This window comes from Scyliorhinus torazame, chromosome 21 (genome assembly GCF_047496885.1).
Source record: "Scyliorhinus torazame isolate Kashiwa2021f chromosome 21, sScyTor2.1, whole genome shotgun sequence".
NCBI classification, from domain to species: Eukaryota; Metazoa; Chordata; class Chondrichthyes; order Carcharhiniformes; family Scyliorhinidae; genus Scyliorhinus; species Scyliorhinus torazame.
In genome coordinates, this window is record NC_092727.1 from 27,926,118 (window position 1) to 27,945,794 (window position 19,677).

The 19,677-nt window shown below is 44.3% G+C and overlaps 1 protein-coding gene across 1 annotated transcript; it reads left to right on the forward strand.

The window, feature by feature from the left end:
- The first annotated feature begins 1,620 nt into the window (after positions 1-1,620).
- On the forward strand, positions 1,621-7,771 carry LOC140398227 (nicotinamide N-methyltransferase-like). Its single transcript, XM_072486640.1, has 3 exons — positions 1,621-1,825; positions 4,931-5,135; positions 7,244-7,771. Exons 1-3 carry the CDS (start codon positions 1,672-1,674, stop codon positions 7,674-7,676), a joined length of 792 nt encoding a protein of 263 aa, XP_072342741.1. The 5' UTR covers positions 1,621-1,671; the 3' UTR covers positions 7,677-7,771.
- The last annotated feature ends 11,906 nt before the right edge of the window (positions 7,772-19,677 follow it).

Below are 19,677 nucleotides of genomic sequence, written 5' to 3' on the forward strand. Positions count from 1 at the left end.
AGTCACACTCACAGAATCAAACCTCACAGACTCCACTATCAACATTCCTGGGTATGTCCTGTCTCACCGGCAGGACAGACCCAGCAGGGTGGCAGCACAGTGGTATATAGACGGAAGAGAGTTCCCCTGGGAGTATTAAACATCGACTCTAGACCCCATAAAGTCTCATGGCTTCAGGTTAAACATGGGCACGGAAACCTCCTGCTGATTACCATGTACTGATCAGCTGAAGAATCAGTACTCCTCCATATTGAACACCACTTGTTCAAAGCACCGAGGGTGGCAAGGGCACAGAATATTCCCTGGGTGGGGACTTCAATGTCCATCACAAAGTGTGGCTCAGTAGTACCACACAGACTGAGCTGGCCAGGTCCTAAAGAACATAGCTGCTATACTGGGTTTGCAGCATGGTGGTGAGGGAACCAGCAAGAGGGAGAAACATACTTGACCTCATCTTCACCAACCTGCCTGCTGCACAAGCATCTGTCCATGACAGTAACGGCAGAAGTGACCACCGCACAGTCTTTGTGGAGACAAAGTTCTGTCTTCACATTGTGGATAGGTAGGTCCAGCAGCCTCCTTTGATTCTTCGGTCTACCCAGGGAGGCTGCAGCCAGGCACCGATTCGATGCTGGTCCATACAAACGTGGATCAGGAGGAACGGTACCGGCGGAGACCATAGGATGATCAGGGTAAGTGCAGCGTGGGGTCAGGGTAAGTTGCAGGTAAGTGCAAGGAAGCAACCTTGGAGGCTAGGGAACTTCTAGTACTCTACAGACATTGACCTACTCAAGGAGTCCATACTGTTAAAACTACCATTGGTATCTCACTTAAATTTGTTGAAACATCAGATTTGCAAATTGTGCATTTGAAAAGCGTGTCCTCCTGTCTGGTACTGAGACTTTTGTTTACATTATATCCTCCTTTAGGGTTTCACTCCAATATTGCTTTGCCCTGGGGCAGCCAAGCACCCTTGTTTGCATTTCATCAGCTCACATACACTGGGAGCTTTATTGACCATGATAGCAGAACAGCCTTTTTTATAAACATCAAAAATATGAACCTTGTATCTGTAATTTTCAGAATGAACCTTGACCTGTATAAGATGTCATTACAAAAATAAATTTTGAACGAAAAGATTTTTCAGCAAACTGTTTAATAAACATGGGCCTTAATTTCTAGATCTTATCTACATAGTCCTTTAGAATACGTTAGGTCGTCAAACGCAAACAGATTTTTATGTACTATTGGATTTTCTCCATCATCCTAGATAACGAATATAGATTGAGTTTTGGGACCACATGCCTTTCTGCACTGCGATTAATTGCAAGTACTGTGATACAAACCGATGTACAATCTAAGTTGGTCTTGTTTTTGGTTCTACTTTGCACATGATCCATTGTTTTTTTTAATCCCAGAGCTCTGTTACAAAGGGAAATACATTCTGATGTAAAATCAAATGCCTGACAAACTGAAGCAAATAACATCAAAACGTTTCATATGACTTTTAGAGAAAGACACTGTGGAGTGAAATGACAGGCAGCTCTTCCGGGAACACCTCCCCCTTCTCACAATGGGGTCAGTTCCAAACATTTTACCGGCAGGGGCAGTCCCTTTAACTATAGTGGGATTGCAATCCACCTCTCAGTCGACTTTCCTGTTCAGAGAGGAATGGAGTCGGGTTTCACCGATGGCGATTGTTATGAGAAAAAGTTTAACTCACGGATCTATTTGGAAACGTACTATCTGTCTCCCCTTGGTGAAGTGCTGGAAAAGGCATTCCTGCCTTTTGTTCTGACGAATTTGATAAAAACCTTCTCCAGTGGTGAGTGAAGCCTTTTGGATTTAATTTAAGCTAGCTGCTGCCTTAACGGGGCAACACCCTGCTCTGAGCTTTCACCTCCAATTCCTCTGGGCAAATACTGCTTTAATGCGTTTGGGATCAAGTACTGACGGAGGATTGTTGACAGTACGAAATCCTCAGCAGTTCCTGAACCTGCAGGACTTCAGCCCAAATCATTGTCAAAGAGTCGTCCAGACTCGAAAACCTTAGCTCCCTTTTCCCCTCCACAGATTGTGATCAGTCCTGCTGAGATTGTCCACTATTTGCTGTTTCTGTTTATCTGTCAAATCATTATTTGGCCTGGCCAGTATGTGAATGGAGCTGCAACTCCCCCGCTCTAACTCCAGTGTTCCTGAGGCAGTACCATTTGTTGACTAATGATTGAGGAGCAGCATTGGGGGAATAAAGGAGGAGGTAGATGACAATAATGGGAGACGACTGAGCGGGGCATGAAGTAAAGGGGAATTTAAGGTTCGGGGGGAGAGGGAAAGGGGAAATGGATTTTTAATGACACCCCTTTGTTACTGATGCTAAGAGTGGTGGATAAGCAAATTGAAGCTTGAGGAGAGAATCAAAACTTAAACAAATGTTGAGGGGGAGACGCTGAGAGGAGCACATATATATAAAGAACTGAGGGAGATTGGATCTATTGAAAGCAAGGGAACAATTAGAGATTGGGCTGCTTGTGCCCAGCAGTCAGAACCTACTGAGGCTCCAAAATCAGCAACAGCAAGCATGTACTTTAAGCTGGAGATCTCTTCCCCCCCCCCTACCAGATAAGGAGAAACTAGACGTGTTCTTTACCCACACCTAAAGCAGGCATTTGGCCCTATGTTTATCCTACTTGCGGGTTTCACTTCAATATTGCTTTGCACTGGGGCAGCCAAGCACCATGATTTGTTGCACTTAGGGAAATTGGCCTTCCAGCATATCCTACAATAAAGAAGATAACTGGAGCGAAGAGGAACCATGTTAAGTTTCCTAAATTGGAGTGCGTGTTTCTGGGCCTTCGGTGAGAAAGAACAAAAGGCAATGAAAAAGTGGTCAAAAGCTCCCAGGAATGCTGGAAAGTCAAAATCAGGCCTGAATATTGACCTAGGACATGTGTATGGAGTACAGCTTTATCATCAATTAAGCTGCAGGAAAAATGCCACAGCGAGTTGCATAAAGCTACGCTGCTTGCTGGGAAGAAATACAAACATGAAGGAAGAATTCATACTCTTGGGGCTAAGTTAAATTAATAGAAAAGATTAAGAGTCAATTCATGGGCAATAGTCTGTGGAACAGATAGTATTTGGTTGTTGAGATAGCTAGGAAAAGGAGACCTACACAGAGAGCAAGATGATGTTTTGCATGGAGAGTCATGATGAGCCTCTGAAGCCGAGACCAGGTCAAGGTGTAAAACTAAATGATTGAAGAAAAGGTGATTAATATAGATCAAGAATTGGGGAACCAATTGACCACACAGGATTAGGACCACTACTTATGTGAAGGATAAACTCAAGCATGGCCTACAACAGTTTTTGTAAATCAATGTAGTATAACGAACTAGTGAGGTTAAAATTGCAGAAGTTTTCTCAATTTCCTATAAATTTTTAAGCCATTATGGCATTTGTGTCACAAAATCACATTATTAACTTTGTTACTATGACAACTATGTAATACATTTTAAACTAAGAGGCAGTCATCTCTTCCAGAGAAAATGCAGAGGGGCCATAATTATTCTTATTGATCTCCTCAGCCCTTAGTTTACTTGTTCACACATACCTTCTCCACACTGTTCCCGACAACCCACATAAAGCAATTCCTCCCTCCAACCCCCGTTCATTCTAGCATTTGTCTCCCACCCTTTCCACTTCCCTTGGACACTCTTCTTCATCTTCCCCCACGCATATGTTCTTCGTCCAACATCTATTCCCCCCCCCCCCTCACCGTCATTCATTTCATGTTGGAAATCATGCCTTATTATCTCCTCCATTCTGTCAGGTCATACTAGCATTCCTCTAGCTGCCATGTGGTTTTTCACTCTTCTCCCGCCCATCGCTCAGCCCACATTGACACTCCTTTCACATCTCTCCCTGTGCAAACCCTGTGCTGCTGCTGCTCCAGTGGAGACATCTGTTGACAGGAATTCCTGATGCTGCAAAATTATTGAGAGAGTTCTTCTCCCAGTGAGCAGAGCAGCAATGTACCCGTCACACTGAGCAACATTGTTATTATCTCATCGGAATTGGGTGTGGCAAGAAGGGTGGAAAAGAATGGCATCTGATTCTTGCCAGCAAAGACAGAGAAGCGGACATTGATACAAAAGCTCCCTTTAGTTCACTGGTGGATAATCTGAGACCTAGGGCCAACCTGCAGCCGATCTGGGTTTTGTTTGCAACCCATGAGGCATTTTGTTGACCGTTGCCACACTCCGCTGATTTCCATCCATGTAGTATTTTCCCCACCAGTATGAGTGAAGTGATATGAGGGCTGCACGGTGACGCAGTGGGTTAGCCCTGCTGCCTCACGGCGCCAAGGTCCCAGGTTCGATCCCGGCTCTGGGTCATTGTCCGTGTGGAGTTTGCACATTCTCCCCGTGTTTGCTTGGGTTTCACCCGCACAACCCAAAGATGTGCAGGCTAGGTGGATTGGCCACGCTAAATTGCCCCGTAATTGGAAAAAATGAATTGGGTACTCTAAATTTTTCTTTTTTAAATGAGGGAAGTGATCTGCACATAAAACATGGTGCAAGCAATGTGAGTTGCATTCTAATTGCACACGCCATTGACTGTGAGAGCCGTGCACTCCCTCTGCATCCAAAGCATAAATATTTCTTTTGTTTTTACCATTTGAAATTGATTAGATCTATTAGTATATGAAATGATTAAGCAACTTTTATAACTAATTATATAATATTTGATGTGTATTTAATAGATTTAATCATATTCATGGGGTCATAGTTAGTGAACAAGCCAATTTCGAACGCGTGCAGCCCAATCACTAGGTTGCCTCTCACTGCTTTCGTGGTTTCTTCAGTACAATTTTAGGTGCATTATTTCCATTTTCTTTCCCAATCAACAACTGATGTTTGAATGATTCCAGGTCCGAAGTTCCGCACACTGCTTGAAATTGGATGTGGTCCCTGTCTTCATTTGGCTCTCACTGCCTCGGGGCATGCGGAGCAAATTGTTGTGTCCGATTTTGCTTCCAACAACCGCCAGGAGATTGAGCTGTGGTTACAAAATGACCCGGGAGCTTTTGACTGGAGCCCAATTGCAAAGTATGTGTGTGAACTGGAAGGCGACAGGTAATTATTGAGAAGCCCGGATTTGCTTTGTGAAAAGGTGAAAAAGCTGCCCATTGGTATAGATGCACCACTCTATCTATAAACTTGAAATATCTTGGGTTTGATCCCTAAGCGGCACTTAATTCCGCGATTTCTTCTGATTTGTCAAAGTATCCAAACAACTCTATTGAATTACAAATTAAATCTGAGCACTTCAGCCAGTAAAAGAATGGATCCATTGCAATGAGAGGTCATTCCTGTGATTAGGTTTCATTTGTAATTTGCAGTTAGAGGGCTCATCAGTCAAGTGAGAAAAAGATCAACCTATTTACTGAAAAGAAAGGTGCTTGTAGACCTGGAAAGCTGCTGCTGTCCTGAGTTGCTCAGCATCCTTTTTAAACAGCTTCTCTATAAAGCTCAGGATATAAATAAATATTTTGCTGGAAACCTGATATCAGAGACCGTGATCTCCACAAAGTGAAGGAAACACCCAGACTCATTTTGTTAGGACCTTTTTACTTTACACCATTCTGTATGTTCCCAAATATTGGCCTGGATAAGGCAGCAATCTCTCCATATTTCGGCAGTGCAAGCTGCTCCTGGTCGAGGTTGCTCAATGCTGGCGACATAGACACAAATTTGATGACTGCTAATATCTGATCACCCTGGGGCAAAATACTTCAAATGCCCCTCTCTTTTCCATCTCACATTTCACCTTAACAGAGTTTCAACTGAGCTCAACTCATTTACAAAGTCTTCTGCTGTTGTCAGTTTGGCTCAGCTGGCGGCCGTCTCACTGCCGAGTCCAAAGGCAACCCCCACTCTGGGAGAACAGCACATATTCCAGCCTGATACTTAAGTTCAACACTGAAGGGAAGTTAGCTTTGTTCAGAATTCTGCTCTTCTCAAATATTAAATTCACCGTGTCACTTATTCAGGTAGAAAAGCCTTCCAACTCGTCTGCGTCTCAGAAACATGGGATGGGATTCACCGTCGGCCAACGGCGAAATGGGCGGCGAATACTCTCCAAAGTCAAAATCGTGGTAGGCCCCAGTTTAACGCCAAATCAGGAGTGGTGGGCGGCAGATTGATGCCAAATCGTGATCCTCTGGCACCCCGTAATTGCGTTGCTCGCCCCGCGGTGTTTAAGCACTGTTGGCATATCATTAGCGGGCCTGACACTCTATTCTCTGAGGCCTCCGCGATCCACCGCCGCCGATGGGCCGAGTTCCCGATGGCACGGTTTACTTGTGGTCACAGCTGTCGGGAACCTGGCGTGGCGGCTGCGGACTGTGTCCAGCGTCGTCACAGTTGGCTGGGAGCCGTGCTGCTAGCCGGGGGGCTTGCGCGAGGGCTGGTGGGAGTGGCCAGGGGTTGGCCAGGGGGGCAGTATTTGGCAGGTTGGGTCCGCACATGGCCAGCACCATGTTTTACGGCGCGACCGCTGCAGGTCACGGACCCGGCCATTCTCCAGCCGTTTTTGTTGTCTTTGTCCCCGACAACAGTGTGAACCAAAGTTGATTACAGCCTTTAGTGTTGATCAAATCCTTTGCCCACTCCCTCGGTTAGTAACCTCCACCAGCACTGTACACCTCGGGGATCTCTGTACTCCTTGGATCTCCAAATTTAATTGCGCCAACCCAATTGGGCTGCAATGACGAGTTACTGAGGCTGCTGCTCTGGATTTCTCTCCCTAAAGCCTTCCATCCGTCTACCTCTCTGTCTTCTTTTCAAACTCTTTAGAGCTCCCCCACTTCAACCAGATTATTGCCACTTTCCCTATACTCCCCTTTTGTGACACCATGTCAAATCTTATTTGGTAACATTCCTATGAACCCCTTTGTTACATTTCACTGTTAAAAGGCGCTATAAAATGCAACCATTTATTGATGCATGTAAAGACATGATAGGGTAGGCTGGTGCTCATTTTAATGTGCTGCATGAGAAACTCTTTCATAAACACAATCATCACTCTGCTTTTTGTGATGGAGTTGCCCCTTAACTGGGGACTCGTTAGAACAAGCATTAGAAAAATGCTTGATCCGCACAATCATCTCTTCTGATGCAGTATGAATTGAATGTGGTTCTCTGCAACATTCTGTCTCAGACACTGAGCTTGTATCTTTCAGGGAAAAATGGACAGAGAAAGAGAAGAAGCTGAGAGATTCCATCAAACAAGTTTTGAAGTGTGATGTCCATCAAACTAACCCTCTGGATCCAGTGGAAATGGACCCTGTTGATTGTCTGGTGACTTCCTTGTGTCTGGAAGTTGCCTGTAAGGATAAAGCAGCTTACTGCGCTGCTCTTAGAAATGTAACCTCTCTGTTAAAACCAGGTGGGGTGCTCATTCTGATTAGTGTTTTGAACGAGAGCTATTACATCGTAAATGAGATGAAGTTTTCATCTCTGAAATTTGATCAGGCCTTTTTAGCAAGTGCTATAAAGGAGGCTGGTTATGAGATAGATGGTTTTGAAATTTTTGTTGCGCCTGACCATATAAGAAGTATATCGGACTGTGAGGCTGCAATTTTCCTGGTTGCTCACAAGTGTAAGAATGCTTAATGTTGAAACTGTATTACAGTTGTTGCAAATGTGCGCTGTTCAACACCAACTAAACGCACAAGAATAAAAACACACTATTAAATCAAATCAAAATACTTGTTGGTTATTGCCTTTATTTTATAGTTCACACTTAAGAATCGGAAAGTTTTTAAATTCAAAAGAGATTGATGCAGAGTGACAATTCAGTGACGTTCCGTAGCATTGTTACACTGTGCTGCCTCTGAGATGAGATGGGGACTGAATTTTCACTTTGACGATGGGAAACAGGGGTCAGGACTGTTTTCCGGGTCCAGAACCAACCCCCTCTGATGGGGGGGATATACAGTGACACTTGTCGAGAATCTGAATGGCACACCACCTTGATTGTTCTGGGGCTGGGTTCCCTGTCAAATTAAGGAAGACAAAGTGGGCCCTTTGAACTAGAGGGACAGGGACAATCAGAGGCTTTCCAGCCATAGAGGCCCCACCAGGTTGCTGTAAATGGTAAGTAATTAAGAGTGTGTTTCAACTTGAATAAATGTTTCCTTCCAATGTTTAATTGCAAAAGGAGCCAAATCACCATTATGATGGTGCTGTGGGGTGGGATGGCAGAGAATCTCTTTACAAGGCAGCCTTTCATTGTACGAGCACCCAATGAGCCTGTCTGGAATTCTGCTGTCATGGGCTGCCACCAGGGGCCTGCCTCCAAACAGATTTAATGCACCACCGCCCCCCCTCCACACTGCACCCCCCGTCCCCCCACACCCTAACCCTCCCCCCCACCCCACCCCCCGCACCACCCTCCGCCCCACCCCTGGAGGATTACAAATGTGACACCATTGTTTAAGAAAGGGACAAAGGATAACCCAAGAATCTACAGATCTGTCACCTTGACATCAATAGTGGGAAAACTGATGGAGGCCACATTACGGGGTGAGATAAATATAAGAGTAAAATAAGTTAATAGCAGACAGCCATCATGGCTTTGTCAAGGGCAGGTTATATCTGATAAATGTAATTAAGTTCTTTGACGAGGTGACATGGGCAGTGGATGAAGGTAGTGCCATGGATGTTGTATATTTGGGCTTTCAGAAAGCATTTGACACAGTGCCACATGGCAGACTGGTTAGCAAATTAAAAATGTTTGGGATTGATGGGTCCTTGGCAGCATGAATTAGAAGTTGGCTAAGAGATAGAAAACAGAGGATAGGTATAGATGGCCATTTCTCAGACTGGAGACGAGTTGAAAGTGTTGTTCCCCAGGGCTCAGTGATAGGATCTTTTGTTTTTCTGATTTATATAAATGATTTAGAAGTGGGTGTTGAGGGCAAAATCTCTAAATTTGCAGATGATACTAAGCTAGGGAAAATAGTAAATTGTGAGGATGAGGCTGAGCAACTTCAGATGGATATTGACAAGTTGGCCAAATGGGCAGACACCTGGCAGATGAACTTAAATGCATTTTGGTAGGAGAAACATGGGGAGACAATATAGGCTCAATGATACAACTTTGAGGGGAGTACAGGAGCAGAGGGACCTTGGGGTTCAAGTGCATAATTCTCTGAAGGTGGCCAGGTGAGTTGAAACAGTTGTTAAGAAGGCTTATAGCATTCTTGGGTTTATAAATAGAGGCAGAGCATAAAAGCAAGGAAGGAATGCTACACCTCGACAAATCATTTTGGAGTACTGTGTTCAGTTCTGGGTGCCTTATTTAAGGAAGGATGTTAAAGCCCTGGAAGAGGCAGAAGAGACTTAATAGAATGATGCCAGGAATGAAGAATTTTAGCTACAAGGAAAGATTGAAGAAATTGGGCTTGTGGTCCTTGGAGCAGAGAAAGTTAAGGAGCAACCTTATCGAGGTGTTCTTAGTGTTGGTTGAGTGGGGTTACTGGGTTATGGGGATAGGGTGGTGTGGGCTTGGGTAGGGTGCTCTTTCCAAGAGCCGGTGCAGACTCGATGGGCCGAATGGCCTCCTTCTGCACTGTAAATTCTATGAAATTCTATGAAAATTCTGAACAACTTTGACAGGGTAAAGTTGGATATTCTGTTTCCACTATTTGGTATGTCAGTGACTGGAGTCACAATTTCAAGATGATCAGCAAGAGAGCTAGGAGTGAGATGAGGAGAAATTCTTTACTCAGTGAGTTGTTGGGGTTTAGAATGTGCTGCCTGGGAGAGTGGTGGAGGTGGATTCCATAGGAAGTTTCAAGAGGGAGGTGGATATATATTTAAAAGTGATTAATTTGGAGGGCTGGGGAATGGGACTAGCTAGGTCGCTCTGTTGGGAGCCGTGCAGACCCGATGGGCCGAATGGCCTCCTTTTGTGATGCAAATAACAAACAAACAAAAATTTGCCTGTCTCTGGTTTTGAAAATTTCAATTAACCCGGCATCCACAACCCTTAGAGTACGGGATTCCACGTTTTACTATCTGTTGTTTAGAAAATGTACTTCTTAATTTCACTCCTCATTGGCATGTCTCAAAGTTTGAAATTGCACCTCTTGTCCTGGACCTCCCCCCCCCCCCCCCCCCCACCCCCGCCATCCACACCCCTCCCCACAGTAAATGGCTAAATCGTATTGGCTTTATTTGGATCTCATTTTAAGAACTTCAGTCAGTCCACCTCAGAGGACCTCAATTATGGGAAACCCCAGAAATGTTCTTCTGTCACTTTTCGTCTGATCAGGGAGGTGGGTGATCGCCAGATGCCAGAGAGTCAAAGGGAGGCCAATCAGCCGGTGGGAGCTACCGGACTGAACATGGAGGCACTAGGGACAAGCAGATTTTCCCTGTTATCAGATCAGAAACCTTGGACTTCCTATCTGATAGATTTCAATGAGCTCATATTCCTCCTCCAAAAGCCACTACCTCCTACTCACTCTTTGCAGTTCTTTCTATCTTTCCGATTCACCAAGATCTGTGCAATTTCTTTTTGTTGCATCTTTTTTTCTTTGAATTTTATCATGTCTCTTATCAGCACAGTGGCTCAGTGATTAGCACTGCTGTCTCACAGCTCCAGGGACCTTGGTTCAATTCCCGCCTCGGGTGTCTGTCTGTGTGGAGACTTTCTCCCCATGTCTGCGTGGGTTTCCTCTGGGTGCTCCCATTTCCTCCCACAGTCAAAAGATGTGCAGGTTAGATGAATTAGCCATGCTAAATTGCCCCTTGGTACCCAAAAAGGTTGGGTGGGGTTATTGGGTTACGGGGATAGGGTGCAGGCATGGCCTTAAGTGGGGTGCTCTTTCCAAGGTCCGGTGCAGACCCGATGGGCCACATGGTCTCATTCTGCACTGTAAATTCTATGATTCTATGGTCTCTTTAGTCATCAGTGACTGCATTTTTTTTGACAAGCAGAAATCTTTCCGCTCGTGGTACAAACTCAATTGACATCATGTTGAATCCTTACCACAGATCTTCTGGTATTTTACCCATTGGCGGATTTGCTGAGTTCATTGTGGGCAGTGTCAGTCACACCGCATTTGAGTCAGCCTTTACTAAATCTAAAATCCCAGTAGTTGTTTCATGATTCTCCTTTCAAACACCACATTGACCACAATCCTATTACGGTCGCTTTTTGATCAATGTTTCCGTACCCATTAGGCTGTTAACTAAATATGATTCAACACTCATTACTAAATCTACTATGACATGTCCCTTTCTTAACTCCAAGATATCTTTCTGTCATCTGCCATCAGACAAGAATGTAAGAAAATATAAAACAGGAGAAACTATAGACTATCTAGCCGAAGGTTAATCATTACATCAAATTGCCAAGCAATGGTCTAATTATGCTTTCAAGTATTCCAAACATGCACCTCCAGTAAGAAATATAATCACTTTTGTGTTAAGTATTAAGGTGTAAATTGACTTGTGTGTCTTCCCATTTCTGAAATTGGCCTCATATTTTCTTGAATCTTGAACATATTTGCTGTGGTTTAATTTATCAATTTCCTCTAAATCCTGATATTTGAATAAGCGCCTCTCCTGAGCTTCCTGTGCTCTTGTGTAAATAATCTGAAACATCCCTTGTACCTCAGATACCTTAACTGATACATCAATTTGATTGCCTCTGTTGCAAGGATGGCATTGTTGCGGTGGGACTGGCATCATACATAATGGCTTGAATTATTATCCATGGGGTGGGGAGTGGGAGTCAGGAAAATTCCTAGCTCGGCCTGCCTGCCATGGAAGCAAAGGTGGGATCTTCATTGTCGGGGAGTCAGGCTGGAGTCGAACAAATCGGGAAGTTCAGAGGCTGCCACAGGAGTTGTTGGGTGAGGAAGTTATCTTTTACAAATGTCCGTCTTAGTGCTGTGGGATTTCATCCTGGTTAAGATAAACATGCAAAGACCTCCCAGACCTCACCCATCCCACTCACTCCCCAAGCCCATCTATTCCACCTCATGTAGGTCCTACACCCTCCCATGGCTCATCAATCGCCCTTTGCCAAGGTAAGACCCCCAGCAATCCCCCATTGCACTTTATGCAACGATTTTCGATTAAATGGGAACGATATTAAGATGGAAGTGGATACAGACGCTACAGTACCACTTATTCCTGAATCGATATACCATCAGAAATTGATGTGACTGACATGCAACCATCTGATGTGGTCTTGAGGACATATACCAAGGAGGTTGTGCCTCTGAAGGGCTTCATCAAGGTGACTGTGGAAGTTTTAAAAAAAAATTTTTAGAGTACCCAATTCATTTTTTTTCCAATTAAGGGGCAATTTAGCGTGGCCAATCCACCTACCCTGCACATCTTTGAGTTGTGGGGGCGAAACCCATGCAAACATGGGGAGAATGTGCAAGCTCCACACGGACAGTGACCCAGAGCTGGGATCAAACCTGGGACCTCGGCGCTGTGAGGCAGTAGTGCTAACCACAGCGTCACCGTGCTGCCTTCTGACTGTGGAAGTTAACTAGCAGAAAGTGAAGTTGCCTCCTCACATTGTTCAAGGAAACTTTCCAGCATTGTTTGGGAGGTTTTGGGTAAGGAAGATTATGCTAAACTGGGCCATAGTGAACCAATTTGCTGATTCTACAAATGATCTTCAAACACATCTGAGAAAGTATGCAAAGTATTCGAGGACATTTCTGTTTTGTTATGTTTCCTTTGTAACATAAGCGGCTTCCTTGTGTTGCATTTGTCAAGGAAGGTCGAGGCGTGTAAATAACTTCAACTCATTTATTTACACGATGTACACTTTTATAACTTGAGTTCAACACTACTGCTAATCCTATTGTAGCTACCTAAACTGACTAACCTCTTCCACGTGGTGGGTGTGATAATGAATCAACCCTGTGCCTCTCTTCACTTACTGTCTCCACTGGCCAAAGGGGGTTGATCAGGTGTGTGGTGACCTTTATGTATGGGTTGGTGTAATGCCCCCCTGTGGTCGTGTCATCTCCTTGTGTATCGTGAATGTCCATTGGTCGAGTGTGTGTGTGTGATGTTTCTGGTGCTCCCTCTAGTGTCTGTCTAGCTTACATGTATTTACAGTGATGCACATCACCACAATTTGGATCTATGTCTAGGGTCAAAGAGAAGCTTAAGATAAAAGCAGACATCATGCCTCAGTGTTTGAAAGCGTGTACCCCGTACCCTGTGCTACTTGATGTAAAGTGGAAGAAGAACTTGGGAGGTTACTGAAGAAAAGAGTAATTGAGCCTGTTACCACCAGCGTTTGGGCAACCCCAATTGTCTCAGTCTGAAAGAAGGATGGTTCAATATGAATATGTGCTGGTCAGCGCCCTCTCCCACTTATCGAAGATCTTTTTGTAGGCCTCACAGGTGGCCACATATTTAGCAAAATTTTTCTCTCCCAAGTCTATCTGCAAATGATTGTAACTATTGAGTCTCAACCGCATTGACCATAATAACACACAAGGGTCTGTTCCGGTATCGTAGGCTTCCGTTCGGGATAACGTCGGCACTGGCTCTCTTCCGATGATCCATCGATCAGATATTGAGTGGGATATCAGGTGTGGAATGCTTACTTGGATGACATTTTGATTACAGGTTTGAATGATCTAGAGCATATAAAGAACGTAGAAGTTACTCTTGCAAGGCTGCAACCACATCATCTTAGGGCCATGTAAGAGAATTGCAAAAGTTTTAAATCTACGATTCACTATCTTGGACACATCACCGACCGAGACAGTCTTCACAAGGAGCCTAAGAAGATGTTGGAGGTCCTGGATACTCCACGGCCACAGAACGTCACTCAGTTAAGCTTGTTTCCAGGATTATTAAATCACTATGGACAGTTCGTACCGCACCTATCAACAACCTTTACACGCTTTGTTTTGCTCTGGTTGAAAGATTGTGAGGATGCTTTCCGAAATGTCAAAAACAATTATAGGAATCAGAGTTATTGGTCCATTATAACCTAAAACTGAAGCTGCAGCTTGTTTGCGGTGCATCACCTTATGGGGTTGGAGCAGTTGTCTCGCATATAATGCCTTCCGTGAAGATCGACCAATAACATTTGCTTCCAGGAAGTTGATTCGCGCTGAGCCCAACTCAGGTGGCATAGTGGTTAGCACTGCTGCATCTCAGCACTAGGACCCTGGTTCAAATCCAACCTTGGCTGACTGTGTGGAGTTTGCACGTTTTCCCCGTGTCTGCTTGGGTTGTCTTTGTGCAGGTTAGGTGGATTGTCCTTGCTAAATTGTGCCTTAGTGTCCAAAGGTTAGGTGGGGTTACAGGGATAGGCAGGGGAGTGGGACTCGGTAGGCTGCTCTTTCAGAGAGTCGGTGTAGACCTGATGGGTTGAATGACCTCCTTCTGCATTGTAAGGATTCTATGAACTATGTGCAACTTAAGAAGCTCTCAGCATTATTTTTGGTATTCGAATGTTCCACCATTATATATTTGGTCACCAATTTACTCGACCGACCATCGTCCCTTAATAATTTTTGGCCGGCATAACGGAATCCCTTTGCTCACTGCTAATCGATTACAGCAATGGACGTTAATTTTGTTGACACACGATTATGTAACTGAATATCAAAAGTCTGAACTGCATGGGAACGTGGACACTTTGTCTAGATCAACAACTCCAAAAAGATCGGCACGAATGTGATGAACACTTCAATGACATATTCTCTCTGTCTCATGTGGAAAATGTTCCGGTAACATCCTCTCAGGTGCGAAAAATTTTCGGAACAGAGCAGTGATGGGGAAGGTGTTGGACATGATTTTAAAAAGGCACTCTATCACAAGAGTACAATAAGAACAGAGACCTTAACCCTATCTTACCGGGCATATTGAGTTGACAGTATAAAATGGAGCATTGTTGTGCGGTATTAGAGTAATCATTCCTCCATGTCCAGGAGTAGAATCCTGGAACAGCTTCACGAGGGTTATCTTGGTGTAGTTAAAATGAAGTAGTTGACAAGAAGCTACTTCTGGTAGTCAGGGTTGGATGCCCAATAGAGGAGAAGGTGAGGTTATGCCAATCCTTTACTGTGTTGACAAATGTCCCTCCACTACAACCTTTGCATCCATGGGAATGGCCTGCCAGGCCATGGTAAAGAATCCAAGTTGATTATGCGGGAACAGACAAAGGACACTTGTTTATGGTCATGGGTGACGTTCATTCGAAGTGGCTGGAGATAGCCATCATGAAATCCACGACTACGGAACAGACTATAGAAAGGCTTGACAATGTATTTGCAAGATTCAGGCGATCTGAAAGTCTCTTGAGCAATAACGGTACTCAGTTCACATCAACCAAATTTGAGGACTACCTGAAGGGGTGAGGCATCCGCCGTAGCAAATCTGTCCCCTACCATCCAATACTTATGGCTGAGTTGAACATTCTGTGCAATCACTCAAGCATGCCGTGAAGGCTTTAAGGGATCTTTACCTAAACGGGTCAGTAGCTTTCTAATGACATACAGAAACACTGCGCATTCAACAACACAAAACTCACTGGCTATACTGATGCGCAAAAGTCAAACACACATAGTTTGACCTTTTGACATCTCTTGAACATCAGAGAGAGTCAGGCAACAACATCAGATGGAAATGGTTCGAAGGGAGCAACATTCCAAAAGCAGTCTTTGAGTGTGAGGAACGTGTTCTTGTAAAAAATTACACCGCAGGCGAACAATGGACTCCAGTAATTGTATTAGCCAAAACAGGCCCAATTTTATGTCTACTGTACAATCTCACAATGAACAAACTTGGCACCGACACGCTGACCAATTATTGGCTGCATTTTATGAGAGTACAGAAAGGGTGGTATGGTGGCACAGTGGTTAGCATTGCTGCCTCATGGTGCCGAGGACCCGGGGATCGATCCCAGCCCCAAGTAACTGTCTGTGTGGAGTTTGCGCATTCTCCCCGTGTCTGCATGGGTGTCACCTCCACAACCCAAAGGATGTGCGGGGTATCTGGATTGTTCATGCGAAATTGCCCCTTAATTAAAAAAAGAGTACATAACCTGTACCAGATGTTTTCACCACAGTGTATGGACAGTGACATGCACGACTTGAGGACTATCACTGTTGACATCACAAAATCTGTTATGACAGGATCATCCACACAACCAGAGACAGTTCCTCAGTTGGTTTCATCAGATGTAACACTGACCAGTGTAAAGGAAGACACTCCTAGTATCCCTAAGGGTTGAGCTCCTGAATGTTGTGTTCTGCCCAAACGAGACAGATATCCACCCAAGAGATGTCTTACAAATGTACATATGTACCTGTAACATAACAATGTTAGTTATGGCATAATGTATTGGATCTGTGTTAAAGTGTTTAAGTAAAAATGCCGGGGACACTAAAGGAGTAAAGAGGGAGGGTATAATATAGCAGAGTGACCCCATTGGCTGATGTAATGTCACGTGTTGCGCAATTATGACATCGGAGTGTTTTGCGGGATTTGGGTAGTTCACCATTATACCCTATTTAAGCAGCATCTTGTAGATAAAGCCCTCGCACTATGTTATACGAACTCTACGTGGGCCTCCTCTGATCCTTTCTCTTTGCGGCTACAACCAAAAAAATAACAAAAAGTAATTCACTAATTACTCAGTACTATGTTGACAAAGAAAATTTCATTAGAAGACAATAAAAATGGCCATCAGCAGGACTCCCTATAATAGCAACAACAGAAATCACAAACTCTCAAAACCACTTAACCTTGTGTAAATAAATGTTGTGAAATTGGCAGCAGAGGTCAGAGAGCCAGAGCAAACAAACAATGTTTTCTCTGAGGCTCGGCTCAGCTACTTCAACAAGAGTAATGGATGTCAGGTCTCAGACAAGTCTCATTATGTATGCCAAGAAATCTATTATGCTGTTGAATCAGTTACACCTCACAATGAAAAACTGGCCCTAATATGTGGAAGAATTGGGCATGCCTCTCTCTGCAAATTATCTGTGGAGAGAGCTGGGTGCTAGCTTTTGACAAGAAACAGCTACCTGCATGCTTTAAAGTCTCTCCTGAAAAGCAGACAGCCAGTGATTGAGGTCAGGAAACCTAGAATTGGAACCCAGAAACAATTTTTAAAGGGCTCCCAAATCAACACAATTGGTGAAAATTCAGCCCAGTATTTCAGGTATGGCCATTGTATCAGTGCCTGATACAGCTTTGTTATCACTTCCTGAGATTTGTGTTCTATTCTCATGGAAATAGTTCTCAAAATCACCAAATTGGCACCAACAATGCTTTTGGTTTCAATCTCACAGATTGCTCTTCTGTATCTTATAGCCAGCAGAAATTTAATTTATATCTCCATTGTTTAGTTCCCTTCACTATCTCATAACCTTGTAATTCTCCATATTAAATGCCATTTTCCACTCAACATCTCAGCTCTCTATTCTAACCACATCACCGTTATAATTTTTCTTGCTTTTTCCTCAGTTTGCAAAAATCTCTCCAAATCATCTTCAAACATACAAAGATTTATTCTTTTACCAAGACTCAAAATCTGTTAAGTACCCTGGAATAAGAAATAGGCCCTTTGCTGAACCCTGTGTTCATACAACATTAACCCTACTGTTACACTGAGTAAATATTGTCAGAAAATAGAGGTAAGTTTAAATAATTTATATCTCCGCTGTATATTTTGTGGATATTAGAAATAAGGTGACAGTTAGTTTTAAGTTCAAACTTAATTTGTGTTTCTGTATTTATGTGCTAAGATAGGGTTATAACTTGGGCAGCACGGTGGCACAGTGGTTAGCATTGCTGCCTCACAGCGCCGAGATTCCAGGTTCAATCCTAGCTCTGGGTCACTGTCTGTGTGGAGTTTGCACATTCTCCCGGTGTTTGCGTGGGTTTCACCCCCACAACCCAAAGATGTGCAGGGTAGGTGGATTGGCCAGGCTAAATTGCCCCTTAATTGAAAAAAATAATTGGTTACTCTAAATTTATTTCAAAAAAAGAAAGGGTTAAAACTTCAGTTTTGACTTCAAGAAAAAAAAGGTGCTCCTCCAAAAAGTTTGGAGGTTGGTTTAGATGTCTGCATTGTAATGAGGGTTTTACCACATTAAAGCAAATGCAGGGTTTTAAAAAATCTAATTTGTTGCTTCGCAACTAAAGGCCCACACTCAGACAACAAGAGCACTAATGTCCTTTAGCGTAGGAACTCTGCCATTCTTACCTGGTCTGGCCTACATGTGACTCCAGACCTACAGCAATGTGGTTCACTCTTAAATTCTTCTGAAATGGCCCCGCAAGCCACTCAGTTGTATTCAACTGCTATGAAAACACAAAAAGGGAATGAAACCAGACAGACAACCTGACATCGCCCCAGTCACCAGAAACCACAATGGCAAACACAGCCCTGCCGACCTGCAACATCCTCCTTCCTGACATCTGGGGGCTTCTGCCAAAGTTGGAAGAGTTTTCTCACAGACTGTTCAAGCAACAGCCTGACACAGTCACACTCACAGAATCAAACCTTACAGACTCCACTATCAACATTCCTGGGTATGTCCTGTCTCACCGGCAGGACAGACCCAGCAGGGTGGCAGCACAGTGGTATACAGACGGGAGAGAGTTCCCCTGGGAGTATTAAACGTCGACTCTAGACCCCATAAAGTCTCATGGCTTCAGGTTAAACATGGGCACGGAAACCTCCTGCTGATTACCATGTACTGATCAGCTGATGAATCAGTACTCCTCCATATTGAACACCACTTGTTCAAAGCACCGAGGGTGGCAAGGGCACAGAATATTCTCTGGGTGGGGACTTCAATGTCCATCACAAAGTGTGGCTCAGTAGTACCACACAGACTGAGCTGGCCAGGTCCTAAAGAACATAGCTGCTATACTGGGTTTGCAGCATGGTGGTGAGGGAACCAGCAAGAGGGAGAAACATACTTGACCTCATCTTCACCAACCTGCCTGCTGCACATGCATCTGTCCATGACAGTAATGGCAGAAGTGACCACCGCACAGTCTTTGTGGAGACAAAGTTCTGTCTTCACATTGAGGATAGGTAGGTCCAGCAGCCTCCTTTGATTCTTCGGTCTACCCAGGGAGGCTGCAGCCAGGCACCGATTCGATGCTGGCCCATACAAACGTGGATCACGAGGAACGGCACCGGCGGAGACCATAGGATGATCAGGGTAAGTGCAGGGTGGGATCAGGGTAAGTTGCAGGTAAGTGCAAGGAAGCAACCTTGGAGGCTAGGGAACTTCTAGTACTTGTGGTGTTGGGTGCTCTGAGGTACAGACGAACCAACACGGTTGCGATTGGTACAACGCAGTTTTATTCCAACTAGTTATTTACACATCTGACTTGGTACTCAGCACGTGGTGACGGTGTGAGTGCCTTGTTAATGAGGTCCTGGCCTTGTCCTGTCTCCAGATGGACTGGCCAGCAGGTGCCGTGTTTCTTGTCTTATACTGTGTCTGCTCTTGTCTGTGATTGGCTGTCGTGTTATGTGTGCTAATTGGTCTGTTGGTCTGTCTATCATGATGTGTGTGTTGTGATGTGTGTTTGAATATCATGACAGTACTCTACAGACATTGACCTTCTCAAGGAGGCCATACTG

Excerpts from the sequence above, each read along its gene's own strand:
- LOC140398227 (XM_072486640.1), top strand. The coding sequence starts at position 1,672 with ATGGAGTCGGGTTTCACCGATGGCGATTGTTATGAGAAAAAGTTTAAC. Across the intron at positions 1,826-4,930 it reads GATAAAAACCTTCTCCAGTG|GTCCGAAGTTCCGCACACTG; the intron begins GTGAGTGAAGCC and ends GAATGATTCCAG. Across the intron at positions 5,136-7,243 it reads TGTGAACTGGAAGGCGACAG|GGAAAAATGGACAGAGAAAG; the intron begins GTAATTATTGAG and ends TGTATCTTTCAG.